Below are 14,988 nucleotides of genomic sequence, written 5' to 3'. Positions count from 1 at the left end.
ATCTACATAAAGAGATATAATAAAGAAAAAAAATTTATAGAATATCTGAGTGATATTTTTTTAGATCTTATTTAGCCTTCTTAATTTATTAATTCATTAATTTTTCCTTAAAATAATTTTCTTTAAATATTAATATGCGCTCTCGAATTGTTTTGTAAAATCATACATGATTTTATTATTATTCATCGATTTAAATTGATATTCTTTTAAATTTTTAAAATGAACTGAAAGGATCGAGAGATTCCATTAAAAGACGATAGTGCGATTTTAACTCGCAACCGCGCATCTAACTTCTCTATATCTATGACCGGATGCATGGTGATTTCCTAACCTAAATATGCATACCTGGTGTACCCGAGATCATTCACGATAATTATTTATTTTCGCGATAACGCTACTTATTCCTGCACCCGTTTGCAACGTAAGTCGTACAGAGCAATTATACTGTCGTCGTTTCGTGCGAGTGTCATGATTGTCATGAATCGATGAGCCTGAACCGTCATCGCAGATGTCCCCGATCGCAACAATTATATAAATAACCATTTTTCAGATTAATGACAATGCTGCAGTTCAGCGCGATGCTGTACACTGCGACTGCTAGGATCGCACCTCGCTCATCTTGGCGTTTCACCGCTCTTGTGGCCTGCAACTCCAGTACGGCAGTCACCAGCGAGCAACCCGCTACGAATGTAAAGTACAATTAACAACGATCTAATTTTTTTTTTTTTTTTGATAAGCTCAATCTGGTAACAATCTTCACATTTCATTCACAATTTTTTTGGAAAAAAAGACTATATGTGGCTTTTTGTTTAGGAAGACAACAATGCTAATCTTTCAAAAATAGAAGATATCGTGCAGAAAAAAAAAGAGCAGCAACCTAAGGATATGAATTTCCAGTCGACATTTCATACGACAGAAGAAAGAAATGGTAGGAGGAAACGATTGAATGACAGCAACTCAGTATTTTTCAAGCAATTTCAAGCCGCCAAGTCTGTAAACGATTTGTTGGACTTGGCAGTATTACCAAACCTGTCTACAAATAATGCTCTGAAGCTGATATCGAGCATAACTAATCAGATAAATAGTGGGAAATCAGAGATATCAGACATTGAGGCTGATGAACGATTTATTCACCTCAGGAAGATAGTTAAGAGTGATAAGAGTGATGAGGTGAACATTTATGAAAAATCAAATAATTTGTCTAAATACTCTCAATTAGCCACACCTGCAATGATTACTGTGAGTATGATATTTGTATGATTATACAATTTTAACACGTATAAAAGTTGATATATTTTTATATGAGAGTCTATGCCTGCAATATTTGCAGTTATCTACATCTGCAATAATTGCAGTAGGTACTATGTATATTGAATATATGTATTCACATATTTTTATATGATGAAGGTGATAGCATCGTTGAGAGAACAAAGAGACAGAAATACTCCACTATTAAAGATGTTGTCGTACAATATTGTCAAATACAATGTAACATTAACTTTAAACCAATGTGCGACTTTGTTGTATAGTATGGCCATACTTAATTTTCCAGACAAGGTATGCATATCATATTTATATGGATATATATATATATATATATATATATATATATATATATATGAAAACATAAGAATCAGGTTTGTAAATTATAACATATGCAATAGGTCTTGTTGGAAAAAATTGCATCTGACTTATTGAAGTATATACCAAAAAACAGGAACGCTGCTTTAAACAAATCCATAATAACGTCACTAGGATTTCTACGTTATAAAAATACTGATATACTTGATGCATTCTGTGACACCTTATATATGAAATCAATAGATTATAAATTTCTGCATTATTCATCAATAATACAAACGTTTGCGGCCCTACAGTATAAATCCCAGAAAACAAACTTGTTTCTCGAGGTATATTGAGACAATTTCATAATGTTTCTATTTTTATTTTAAATATTTGAAGTTTCTCTTCGAACGTAAGAAAATTTTATTTTCTTTGATACAAATATATATAATTTTATTATTTTTGTGATTAGAAATTTACAGAATATATAAGTCCATTTGAAACGTCTTGGATTGAATGGCTGGATATTATTTGGGCCTTAGCAGTTTTAGATGTAGTGAAACCACAACACATACAAAACCTGTTGGACCCTTTATTAATGGAAAAAAATGGTTTGTATCTACTTAAATAATGTATCTAAAATTTATTTTGTATCTATATTGTATCAATGACATTAATTTCTTGTGACTTTTATAGCCTTTAATCAGTTAAATATATCAAAGATATTAAAATTATTAAATATCAACGCTGTTGCACAGTTTGTACTGAAGGATTATGAAGGTATACATTCGGATATGTACATATTTTAGTATATATTTTCAATAATACTTCATCAATATTTATATTGTTTTAAATTACAGGACCTTTTTTAAAGAAAGATTCAGAATTTAATAATGTATCTATAGTTAAATCAAAGGAAAAACAAATGTATATAAACGCATTATTGGAAACATTAACAGAAATGTTACCATCTTCGTCTTATTTTAAAATAAATTTTGATACAAACATGGGCTTTTTATTAGGTAAGTTTTTTAAACCAAAAATTAATGCCAGTATAATTTCCTAAAATTTGATTTCAAAATTGTAAATGTGTTAAGAAAAATATGTTAAATATTGCATTTCATTTATTCATAAATAAACCATTAATCTATTGCTATCTAAATAAATTCGGCGAAATTATATACTAATTTATTTTTTTTAACAAAATGAAATTTGGAGTAAGTAAATACAATTTTGTTAAATAAAAGAATACTATTTTTAGATGCTGAATATTGCATAGATAGTGAACACAGGTTTATGAAAGTGGAAGATTGGAATGAACGATCAAATAATGTACGAAGGTATGTATTATTAATAAAAAGAGCTATATTTTAATATTGTTTTAGTGAAAATTATTCTATAATTTAGTCAAAATTTTAAGATATTCTATTCATTTCCAAGTGATAAAAAATTATAAAATTTTATTTAGATATAAATTAATAATAAATTAATAACGATCATATATAACTTTCAGAATAGCAATAATGATGTACGATTACCACGATTATTGCATAGGACAGAATGATCTCGTAGGATCGCAATATTTATATACGCAATTATTAAAAGCCAGAGGATACGAAATCATAACACTTTCTTATGAAAACTTCAGTGCACAAGACAATGTAAAAAAACGGATCAACTACTTGAAACAATGCATGAATCGTATAAAAGAAATGAAGCCAGCAAAACAAATGAAATCGATATAGTTTAATATTGGCCTAGTCCAATAAAATCCAAATAAATATTTAAAAGGAATGTATAAAAATAGATGCTTTCATTATTCCTTATACGCACTATAATTAGAAATGAATTAAATGTTATTACTCGGTTACTAAATTATTTTATTACTGCATTATCATACTGCAAACTAGTGAAAAAAGGACGAATAAAAATTTTCTCTTTAAATATCTACAATCTTTTTATCTCTTAATAGTAATTTTATTTACATTGAATAATATTTTATGTAACTATAATTATGAAGTAGCTACTTTATTCTTTATATCTCACTGCTATTCCAATAAAGATCACTGTGGTGGCCGCCAAGGTTCAATCTTTGATCTTGTGGTGCTGTAAGGCATGTAAGCTTGATCTGTGCCACTCATATTTGGTTGATGATCCATCATCCATTTATACTTTGGTCGAGATGGATCTTCGTGTGGTGGTAAATCTGTCTTGTAATGCAACCAACCAAACCATTCAGGTGGGACTTGTGAACCATCATAATTCAATCCAACTTTATCTGCATATATCACCCATCTGTTACGACCTATAAAGAATATTAAATAAACATGATATTAACTGTATTTTACACTGTTATATACTTTCAAGACTATAAGATTAAGGATGCTTTCTAGCAAGAGATAAATAACAATAAATTACTATACTTATTATACTAACCTTGTTATTTACTAATGTTAAATAACATGATCATTATCTCTTGCTGGAAAGCAACAGTATAACACAGTAAATTATTTCATCTTTGTTTAATATTAGCAAACAAGGATATAATGATTTACTAAGTTACATTAGCTTTCAATGTTCAGTTTAGATGCTCATGCCCTATAAATCTCATTCTATCTTTCTTATGTGATACATAATGAGCGAAAAAAATGAAGCGAAAACATTGCTTGAGCAATCAAATTAAATACAGTCAGTGTCTTGCTGAAAAGTATCTTAATAAAAGTGACATGTATATCCAATAAATGAGAATGGATTAAAATGAATTAAAATTTTTTTCTATTTGAATGCATATTTTGAATAGCGAATACTTTTTTTATAGATTTAATTGGATTCAATTGGATTCAATTAGATTCAATTGAATGCAATTGGATTGAAAAACTTTCCTATTCAAAATTTTGAATTGACAATTATGTTTGTATGCGTAGAAAAAGCTAATATTATTTTTAGATTAAAAGGATAGAGATATACTTTATGCAATTCCTATAAATGAATAAAAATGCATTCAGAATTGAAAAACATTCATTTTACATTACATTTTCACATTCGTGAATCAATATTTCTAAAAATCTGAATCCATTTCAATTTATTTCAAGCTATTCTTGTTTGCTAGATGTATAGACATTTATATTAATCTGACATTTATACTTATAGTGTACATATTAATGTATATTACTTAATAATAACTGACCTAAAAAGTACATATTATTCTCATAGTATCGATTGCCATACTTGTCTTCTCCGATCAAGGTACCACTCTTCAATTCATCCACTCTGAAATGAATTTATTGTATATTCACTACATTAATTGTAAGAATATTATGTTGACACATTGCATTTATATTGCAAAATATTTTCTGCAGAAATGTTATAATACATTAGTAAAATTTGAACAAGCTGCAAGAGATCAAAGTCAAATACAGAACAGAGTTACACAATACTGATCAAAGTGATACTATTTTGAACATTCGCTGTATTACTAATATAACTGCTAATATGCCTAATAACCTGAAAAACGTTTTGAAGGAACCGATAATACCACCATGGTCGCGTATTGTACGAAATAACGTCGCAAATTTATCCAACCCTAATAACTTCGTCAAATTTGCCATATTTACTTCTGTAAGTAAAGCGTGAAGTTGACTAAAGTCGATTCGGTAGGGTCGCCAACATTTAAAGTCACTCGATATGTCCTAGTTTAATTTATGGCATCAGGATCTAGGAATTTACAAAAAAATACTTTGGCAATCTTGATTGTTTTGAATACACTATACATTAGTTTATAGGTTGTATACTCCGAGATTGTATACTCTAAATTGTAATAAAAAAATATTAAAATATGATTTCACGTTAGATAAATTTAATATACTGTCGTTAGCGTTTTCGTTGGGATAATTGTGTGATCGCTTTTATTGTTAGATTCAATAAAACAAATTTTTATTTTTTTTTTTTTAGAAAATATGTATAAATTAACAGTTATCGAGAAAAATGTACGAACACAGTTGCGATGTATAATTCGTATGAATACGACTAGTGCAAGACAAAAACAAACTCCAACCGAGTATTGTTTGCAGTTGGTTAGGTACTTGTTTTTACTTTGTTAAATTGAAGCTGCACAAATATAAACAAGAATTGTACATTTATGTAATAAATGTAACAATATTATTTTAATATATAATATAATATTAGTACATACATTCCAGATATTGTAGTATTGCATTTACTTAACATATTTAAATAAATTTTTCAAAATTTCTATTTCTTGAAGAATAGATATACTTAGTTGTATTTCTTTGGAATAAAACTAAATAAAATTTTTTGCAAGATACATCAAAATAATTGTGCAAGTTTGTATATAACAAAATCAGCAAAAGCTCCAACAAAATCTACTCAAAATTGTTTTTCTAGGAAGAGCGATTATGAGAACTTTCTATGTACGCTATTACTTCCTCATAGTATTAAATCGACGGCTTTTGCTGTACGTGCGTTTAATGTCGAAGTGGCACAAGTGGAAGATCAAGTGAGTGACAGTAAGATAGGTGCTATGCGATTACAGTTTTGGACAGATGCTCTGAACAGAATTTATAATGGTAATCCTCCGAAGAGTCCCGTGGCATTGGAATTACATAGGGTATATAAATAGATCTTATTGTTCCAAGATACATTCGTATGACTGTTGCTAAAAATCAGAGATCTTTCGCACTTGCAGATTCTTCAGCAACACAAACTATCTAAACGCTATTTCAAGCGCTTGATTGACGCTCGCTTGAGCAAGCTAAGCAGCTCTATATTTATGGATTTGGAATCGCTCGAAAGATATTGTGATTATACTACATCATCAATTTATTACTTGCTGCTAGAGGCACAGGGTATAGCAAGCGTCAATGCTGATCATGCAGCTAGCCACTTCGGCAAAGCACATGGTCTAGTCACCTTGATACGTTCTGTGCCATATAATGCCCGGAAACGAGTCATAATATTGCCACAGGATGTTCTGCTAAAACACAGCATTTCCTCTGAATCCATCTTTCAGGGACAATCAAGTGCTGGATTTAAAGATGCTATACTTGAAATTGCATCTTGTGCCAAGCAGCATCTGAAAGTGGTAGGCAATAGATAATTTAGTAATATACATGGAATTTAATTGATATCAAGTCAATCTGCGTCTATGACTCGCAATTTTCATGTTTTTGCATTTAAATGAAAAGGTTGGGAAAGTTTCCGATTTGTACGATATTATTAGGTGTTGGAATTAATTCGTAGCGTTTTACAAGTGATGGGAAGTACTTTCATTAATGTATTTTTTAATGCTCATGTGAAATAAATAACATTCTTTCATTAAAAAACGCTACGAATTAATTCCAACACCTAATATTTTTTTTGTTTTAGGTAACATCGCTTAGAAAGACGACTGGGAAGAATCTTAACGTGATATTTCTACCGACAGTTTGCGTGGAAAATTATTTAGAAGAATTAAAAAATGTAGACTTTGACGTTTTTCACCCAACATTACAGAGAAGAAATGGCATCCTTCCATTACAATTACTGTGGAGAAAGATGTGGTCTTAGGGTGACTTTGACCAGACTCCAATTAATTTAATCAGAGACTGATTCAATCGGCAGTTTTGCTGTAAGATCTCTAGCTATATGTAATTCGTTATCCTTAATTTAATCTTGTTTTTCATTAAGTAACAAAAAATTTATTCTATCCGTATTAAGAATTATTAAACGAACGTGTGTTTAGGATAACTTTGATCAAACGTCAATTAACTTATCAAATAGTTGTATATATTATTTTATTTACGTAGATAGAATTAAGTTTTTGTTAATATTTGAAAAAAACGATTAAATTGAAAATAATGAATTATATAGTTAAAAATTTTAAGTTAGCTCCTGATTGAATTAATCACTGATCAAATTAATGGGAGTTTGGTTAAAGTCGCCCTTAATTATTAAAGTTTGAAATTAGTAAAAATAATATTTAATATGTTTTAGTCATTTATTATCCTAATTCCAAATTAATTTAAAAAATTTCAGATCGCAAAGAATCAGGGTATCAAAAAATTTGAACAAAATGAGATATCAACCAGGACGCAATGTTTGAAAAAAATGTCCCAATTATCTGGATATTACCATGAAACTTTATCCCTAGGATGGAAAGTGAAAAGTGAAAATTTTAACCATTGAAGTTGATAGAGAAATTTTTCACTTTACTTTTCATCCTAGGAAAAAAGTTTCATGATTGATATCCAGATAATTGGAAGGACATTTTTTTCAAACATTGCGTCCTGATTGGCTGATTTCTCGTTTTGTCCAAATTTTTTTGGCGGCAATCAATTTTACAATTTTGGAGATTTCTTTACGCGTATCTGATGGTTTTTATCCGTAAAAATACCTACAGGTTTTATTTTTATAAATATATATATATATTCCTACATAATAAAATAGTAGTCGAATTTAAACCAGTATTGCGAAACCGTTCACACACGTGACCCCAAGTTGTTGAATCAAAAGAATTGATGCGCTTCATTCTACTTATATATTTGTTCCACGTTCGATGAATGAGAATGGGACCATAGGACATAGAATTAAGCAATTTTTGATTACATTGAACTTATGACAATCAAGGCCATTCAAAGTCTGAACGAAACAGAAAGAATTGTGTCTCATTTATGTTCAAATTTTGAATTTTTTGGTATTCCTAAAACTTATTTCGACGATCGCAGTTCATAACCATCATAATTGACAACAATTCATAATCAGAAACAATCGGGAAGCAATCTCACAATCGTAAGTAGTCGTCCCTTATCTCTTTTATTAATTTGTTCAGTTTATCATTTTGTTTATATCTATATCTCCCAGCTCTCTTATCTGTCGTTTGTCGTAAAGTTTTATACAAAATACTTTCGTAAATTATTTATATCTTATCGAACAGTAATTGAACTTGTAGTTGAACGATTTTATTACGTTTATTACATTAAGGTTATAATGCTAAAACAGTGCAGTAAATTAGTAATGAATTTTTTAATATAAGTTCTTGTTACATAGATTAAACACTTTGTTTGATATATAAATGAGCTTTGTTTAATGATGTATTAGAAAAAAAATAAAATTTTTGCTATTACAGGTCAAAATGTCTACTACATCACAGAAGCACAGAAACTTCGTGGCTGAGCCGATGGGAGACAAACCTGTGACCGAACTAGCTGGTGTCGGAGAGGTGCTAGGAAAAAGATTAGAGGCTGCAGGCTTTGATAAGGTAAATATTTCTTTACATTCATAATTTTAGTTGAATGTAAAGAAATCTGAATCACTCTTAGTGTGACTCTTAAACAAATTCTAATTTAATCGTATCTTATCAAGTAGCAGTATTTTAGTATATTATAAATTATATGATTGACTTGATTATAATTATATGATACTTTTGCTGTAAATATTTCTGCTAGTTGGACTAATTAATCTAATAAAAATTTAGTTAAAGTTTGTAGTAGTTTATATTATAATTGAAAGAGTATTCCCACATTTATAATTGTGGTAAAAGACAATAATTACATGATTTTTTATCAGTCTTTTTGAATATGAATTAATAATGAATTAATTATGAATTTTATTAATAGGCATATGTAGTCCTGGGACAGTACTTAGTGTTAAAGAAGAATAAGGAGCTATTTCAAGAATGGATGAAAGATGCTTGTTCGGCGAATGCGAAACAGTCAACAGATTGTTATCAATGTCTCACTGATTGGTGTGAAGAATTTTTGTAATTGTGATAGATTTGACTTAAATATTCTTAAAGAAACAAACTATAAGTTTAATTATAAAGTTATATGACATTACGCAAAATGTAAAATATATTTTAACATTTTATATATTTTTAATATATCTTGCTTATAAACTTTAAACAGTAAACATAAAACATAAAATTTATTTTTGCAAATTGAATAATCACATTTTATAATCAAATAGTTGTTATCACATGTATTTTAGTAATTATTTAGTATTTGATCACTAAGAATGTAGAATGACTTTTTTTTGTATTCATTCCATAATCAATTAGAATTTCAGTGAACCATATTAATAATAGCAATACAATGGATTAAAGAAATTTGAGATTTTTGTACACATTAAGATATTGAAAAAAATATTACTTCAATGAACACAAAAATTATAAAAACAAAAATGCAGTCTTAGATGTAAGTACATTGACACGCTTATATAAAATGTGAATGTAATATTTAAACAGAACAAAAAAATAAAAGGATTTATTCTCTAATAATATTCTGGTTGAAAAGTATTGATTTCTGATTATTTAGACAAAATATTTAAAATAAAATTTACGTAGAAAAGATAATAGTTTCATATATATATATATATTTTAATTATCGCATTTTATTTTATTGGGTCATCTAAAAAGTATCCGCGGTTTTTTGTCACTAGATGTGTGTTGATGGTCATATATCTAGTGACAAAATACCGCGGATACTTTTTAGATGACCCAATAAAATAAAATGCGATAATTAAAAAAATATATGTATATATATATATATATGAAACTGTTTTAAATCGCACTAGATCGTCTTAAAGTCGATATTGGAAGGACGTCTGTATAAAGTCGACTTACAGTCGACTTTAAAGGCCTGATTTAACAAAGTCAACTTATAGTCGACATATCGACGTTTGTGCTATTAGAGTAATTTTCATCTCATTTTAAAATACACAATCGAGCCTCTTATTCACACATTTTAAAATAATACGTTCCGATGTACAATTAAAAAAATAATTTTCCTGCCAATCATCATTTACTTCTACTCTTGGAAATATTATCGCGGTATCGCGAGATCGGTATTGTTTCCAATCTATGTTACAATGGTCATGGAGTAGTCTGCGGTTGTATTCTCGTGTGAGGTTAAGTTTATGTGCCGATGATTGTGTAATGAGGTTGTTTACAGGCGTTACAGGTGATTCTAGCCATCGTATTCATAGTCGTACGTTTGGGAAAAACATATATGACATTAATCGCAAGATCGTGTAGATCTTGATTTTACGATTGAGTTTCGAAAATGAGAATCGCTGTGGAAGGTTGCGCTCATGGCGAACTGGACATTATTTACGAGACTATACAGGAAATAGAAAAAATCGATGGAAGGAAGATAGATTTGCTTATTTGCTGCGGCGATTTTCAAGCTGCCAGAAATTTAAATGATCTAAAATGTATGGCAATATCGGACAAGTACAAGGATATGTGTACATTTTACAAGTGAGTATTGTTTAAGCAAGAGTTGGTTAAACTAAATGTAAGCTATTCATAGCATTACTTAAAAAGCAAACAGTTGGCAGTATGTTAGCAATCTGCCAGTAGATCAACATATTGTAGCAGAGTGACATCAATTGCATCTGTTAGTTTCAAGCGTGTTAGTTAGCTATAGGATAGAAAGATTCTAGAATCTTTATCTTACAGCCAAACAAGATTTAAAAAGATTAATAGATTTGAAAAATTTGTCATAAATAATAATAATATCATCTTAAATTTGTTATTCATTATCTTGTTGGCAGAATGCTAAAGTGCTAAAGTAAGCAGATTGTTAATAGAAACCAAACAGAATTAATTTTATATTAAGTAGAACATATCAAATGATTAAAATGATTACAAAATGGCAGATTATGCTTGGTTTCTACAATTATTTTGCTATTATATTTCATTACTTTTGCTAGCATTCTACTGATAAAGTTTGCGGATATTGCAATGGATATTTAGCAAAATTTATTTTGAACAAATTTTTTACTTGATTATTCAGATAAGCTATTTATATGTTTAATGATATTTAATAAGAAAACAACATATTTTTATAATATTGATGTTATATTACAGATATTATTCTGGTGAAAAGAAAGCTCCTATATTAACCATTTTTATTGGAGGCAATCATGAAGCATCAAATTATCTGCAGGAATTGCCATATGGAGGATGGGTTGCACCTAATATTTATTATCTTGGATACGCAGGTGTGATACAAGTAGCTGGAATCAGAATTGCAGGACTTTCTGGTATATATAAGAGTCGACATTGGATGCAGGGACATTATGAGAAGCCTCCCTACACTGATAGTACTATACGAAGTGTTTATCATATCAGAAATATAGAAGTGTTTAGACTAAAACAAGTAGGTATTAATTATCACGTTGATTAATGAAATTGTATTAGGTGTTGGAATTAATTCGTAGCGTTTTTAATGAAAGAATGTTATTTATTTCACATGAGCATTAAAAAATACATTAATGAAAGTACTTCCCATCACTTGTAAAACGCTACGAATTAATTCCAACACCTAATATATTTCTATACTTCTTCAGCTAATCATACAATTTTAGATAAAATTATAAATGTTCTTAGATAGTTGGAAAATTACATATAGATTTTTTTGTTTTTAGCTTTCTGGCAAAATTGATATTTTTTTATCACATGATTGGCCAGCAGGAGTAACAAAATATGGAGATGAAGATATATTACTGAAACAAAAACCATTTTTTAAGTAAGTTTTCAATGACAAGACTAAACATTAATGCAAAATTCTATTGAAATTCGATAGACATATTTCAACGGTTAAAATTCAATATTAATTACACTATTTCAATATTAATTACACTTTGCTATTTTAGGGATGACATAGAAAGCAATACGCTTGGCAGTCCTCCATGTATGGAACTACTAGAACGTCTTTATCCGTCCTACTGGTTCTCCGCGCATTTGCATTGCAAATTTGCAGCACTTGTTCCTGAGAAGGGAGGAGCACGAGTGACAAAGTTTTTAGCGCTGGACAAATGTCTGCCGAAACGGAAATTTCTTCAAGTGCTGGAGGTGCGTTCACAGGAAGACGGTCCAATACAATTGAACTACGATCTAGAATGGTTGACAATACTTCATCTGACAAATCATCTGTTGAGCATCAAGAGCAGTATCCATTATATGCCCGGTCAATATGGCGGCGGCAGATGGACGTACACACCCACGGCAAAGGAGAAGCAGATCGTGTATGAGAAGTTTGGCTCCAATCTACGAATTCCTCTCAACTTCACTCGAACTGTCAAACCATATGATCCGTGTGACATGAATACTCGGATCGAATGGCCACGATTGCTGATAAACGATCAGACTACCCGATTCTGCAGGATGTTGGGTATCGATGATCCTTCTGCTTTACTACAGATTATCACAAACACTACAATGAATAACAGTAGATCGAGCGAATTGTCGATGGAGACATCCGGCGAGTACACGCCAGAATCCATGGATATCTCATTTGACGAGGAAAGTGTATTCAGTTCCACCTTCGAGGAGAATTCACACAAATATTTCGTCGACAACTCACCGACGAATTTTTCTCCTAAGAGTGATGGTGATGATTCGGATAACGGGGATATGAGTAAAAGCACCTTGGACGGAACAGTTAATAGCTCGACCACAGAAACCACTACAGAAATTGCAGATTCCGCTTCGATGGACGACAGTAAGTAATGTTATCACAAAATAACTTGTAACTTTGTTAATAAAACGATGTGTAGAATATAGAGAATTCTTAATGAAAAGTTTTGAAATGATTAGATTGTTTATATTACAGGTAGCGAACAAACTGGTTGTGTTCAAACCGAGCCGAACTGCAAAAAGTTTAAACGTCGGAATTATTCTGTATACTCTAGCACGTTTTAACTGTGATAGTGTCTTCCTTATTAGGTATTTGCGTCTGTCACTCACTTGTTTTCATGTGGACTTTTTCTGTATTATATCTAATTTGTAAATAGCACGAAATTTTTATAATCGATTACATATATATTGAAAGCTTTCAAAATAATTTGTTAATTGATCATCCTTGTCAATGTTTATTGATCACAAATATAGATTACCTTTCCTTTTCCTACAAATGTTGGCATTTATCAGTTTTGTTTTTATCAGTCATGCTGCAAAACTTTCCTTCGTAATTCCGCGATAGATATTTGACATTAGTTTTTCATAATTAGTTTTTTGATACTGTTTTTTTTTAAATAATTTTAAGCTACATGTCTCAATGTATAAATCTTTATCTTTATTTAGTTCTTTTACTATATTCTTCATTTATTAATTATAGAATATGTTTAATAAAATATTATATTGTATTAATAAAACACAGCACAAAATTTTGTATAAGTAAAACGCAATATAAAATATTAGGTGTTGGAATTAATTCGTAGCGTTTTACAAGTGATGGGAAGTACTTTCATTAATGTATTTTTTAATGCTCATGTGAAATAAATAACATTCTTTCATTAAAAAACGCTACGAATTAATTCCAACACCTAATATAATCATACATCTTGTAAATAAAATTGAACACCGCAAAAAAAGCTTAGACCTGTTATTTTTAACTGAATTTATGATGATTCATTTTTTCTGTTTTTTTGTTGTTAAAAAAAAAGGAGAAAAGAACCAAGTCCAAATCAGCTAAAAAATAGACCTATATATCGATCACTCCACGTCAAATCGGGCACTTTTTAATAAAAAAAAATCGAAGATTCTGAATCTTAAAATTTTGCGGATTTCTAGACATTAAAAAATCAGACACGTGTTTTGCGAAAAAATTTTTTAATGTTTTTACGAAGTTATGCTTACCTTTAAGTTTCAAAAATTGACGAAAAACGTGGCTCGTGTGTATATTCAAATGATTGATTATCACGAAACGGTAAGTCGAACGAAAAGAATGTAAGAGATAAATTTTAAAGATTAATAGGCAGTTTAGTTTTAACGGCACGAGTCATTTGATGTGATATCGTAATTACATCGAGATACAACGAAGAATGTATAATATTTATTTTATAATTTTAAATATTTCATATAAACTAATGTGCTGATGAAAAGCAAAGATAGCAAATAAGTTATTTTACATAATTGCACGTGAAATGTTTTTGACATTCCAATAGTATATCTCAATTTTTATTACTCTTTGATGATTTAAAATTAAATAAAGATTAATAATAAGTTATACATCTTTTAAATAAATACAAACATTTTTTTTTAATTAAATAATGATTTGGACTAAATAGAATAATATATATAAATAGCATTTATATATATATTTAGAGATATATAATTTAAATATAATTATTTATTACTTTTTCCAGAGAATAAGAATGCAAAATAAGATGTGAATGACAGAATTAAATGATTCACATAAGTAACAAAAAGCCACAATACGTTAATCTTTTGTTAAAAATATTGCGTACATTGCACGGATTCCATGTAACAAAAAGTTGTTACAAACTATAAATAATCGCTAATTGTAATACAATTTAAAATATCTAATACATGGATGAATTGTGTGCGTGATGAATGTAAAAAGTAAAAAAATCGTGCAATATATAAAAAGCCTATTCATCGGAGAATATTAAAACGAGTAATGT

At 29.4% G+C, this 14,988-nt stretch overlaps 5 protein-coding genes across 7 annotated transcripts; 4 read left to right on the top strand and 1 right to left on the bottom strand.

The window, feature by feature from the left end:
• The first annotated feature begins 263 nt into the window (after window positions 1-263).
• On the top strand, window positions 264-3,367 carry LOC105153485 (FAST kinase domain-containing protein 4). Of its 3 annotated transcripts, XM_011068380.2 has the most exons (10): window positions 264-421; window positions 551-689; window positions 814-1,239; window positions 1,408-1,557; window positions 1,665-1,910; window positions 2,036-2,174; window positions 2,260-2,343; window positions 2,424-2,585; window positions 2,825-2,903; window positions 3,077-3,367. In XM_011068380.2, the coding sequence occupies exons 2-10, from the start codon at window positions 555-557 to the stop codon at window positions 3,306-3,308; spliced, it is 1,653 nt and encodes a 550-aa protein (XP_011066682.2). In that variant the 5' UTR covers window positions 264-421; window positions 551-554; the 3' UTR covers window positions 3,309-3,367. The 3 variants fall into 3 exon arrangements, with proteins under 3 accessions (XP_011066682.2, XP_087265463.1, XP_087265462.1); XM_087409337.1 differs by lacking the exon at window positions 264-421 and having other exon boundaries at window positions 818-1,239; XM_087409336.1 differs by lacking the exon at window positions 264-421 and having other exon boundaries at window positions 554-694.
• Window positions 3,368-3,494: 127 nt separating this feature from the next.
• ND-B17.2 (NADH dehydrogenase (ubiquinone) B17.2 subunit) lies at window positions 3,495-5,231 on the bottom strand. The gene is made up of 3 exons (XM_011068379.2): window positions 5,068-5,231; window positions 4,751-4,833; window positions 3,495-3,868 (listed from the first exon to the last, which is right to left on the bottom strand). Exons 1-3 carry the CDS (start codon window positions 5,169-5,171, stop codon window positions 3,627-3,629), a joined length of 429 nt encoding a protein of 142 aa, XP_011066681.1. The 5' UTR covers window positions 5,172-5,231; the 3' UTR covers window positions 3,495-3,626.
• Window positions 5,232-5,327: 96 nt separating this feature from the next.
• On the top strand, window positions 5,328-7,537 carry sicily (NADH dehydrogenase (ubiquinone) complex I, assembly factor 6 homolog sicily). The gene is made up of 4 exons (XM_011068381.2): window positions 5,328-5,641; window positions 5,968-6,190; window positions 6,269-6,664; window positions 6,949-7,537. The coding sequence occupies exons 1-4, from the start codon at window positions 5,520-5,522 to the stop codon at window positions 7,126-7,128; spliced, it is 921 nt and encodes a 306-aa protein (XP_011066683.2). The 5' UTR covers window positions 5,328-5,519; the 3' UTR covers window positions 7,129-7,537.
• Window positions 7,538-8,104: 567 nt separating this feature from the next.
• Window positions 8,105-9,835, top strand: baf (barrier to autointegration factor). Its single transcript, XM_011068382.2, has 3 exons — window positions 8,105-8,349; window positions 8,687-8,818; window positions 9,177-9,835. Exons 2-3 carry the CDS (start codon window positions 8,693-8,695, stop codon window positions 9,321-9,323), a joined length of 273 nt encoding a protein of 90 aa, XP_011066684.1. The 5' UTR covers window positions 8,105-8,349; window positions 8,687-8,692; the 3' UTR covers window positions 9,324-9,835.
• Window positions 9,836-10,265: 430 nt separating this feature from the next.
• LOC105153509 (lariat debranching enzyme) lies at window positions 10,266-13,406 on the top strand. Its single transcript, XM_011068407.2, has 5 exons — window positions 10,266-10,816; window positions 11,429-11,720; window positions 11,989-12,089; window positions 12,217-13,064; window positions 13,176-13,406. The coding sequence occupies exons 1-5, from the start codon at window positions 10,620-10,622 to the stop codon at window positions 13,262-13,264; spliced, it is 1,527 nt and encodes a 508-aa protein (XP_011066709.2). The 5' UTR covers window positions 10,266-10,619; the 3' UTR covers window positions 13,265-13,406.
• The last annotated feature ends 1,582 nt before the right edge of the window (window positions 13,407-14,988 follow it).

The sequence above is a fragment of the Acromyrmex echinatior genome, chromosome 9 (assembly GCF_024713525.1).
Source record: "Acromyrmex echinatior isolate Ae372 chromosome 9, ASM2471352v2, whole genome shotgun sequence".
NCBI classification, from domain to species: domain Eukaryota; kingdom Metazoa; phylum Arthropoda; class Insecta; order Hymenoptera; family Formicidae; genus Acromyrmex; species Acromyrmex echinatior.
Note: the sequence above shows the minus strand (reverse complement) of the source record. Positions and strands in the feature narration are given on the sequence as shown.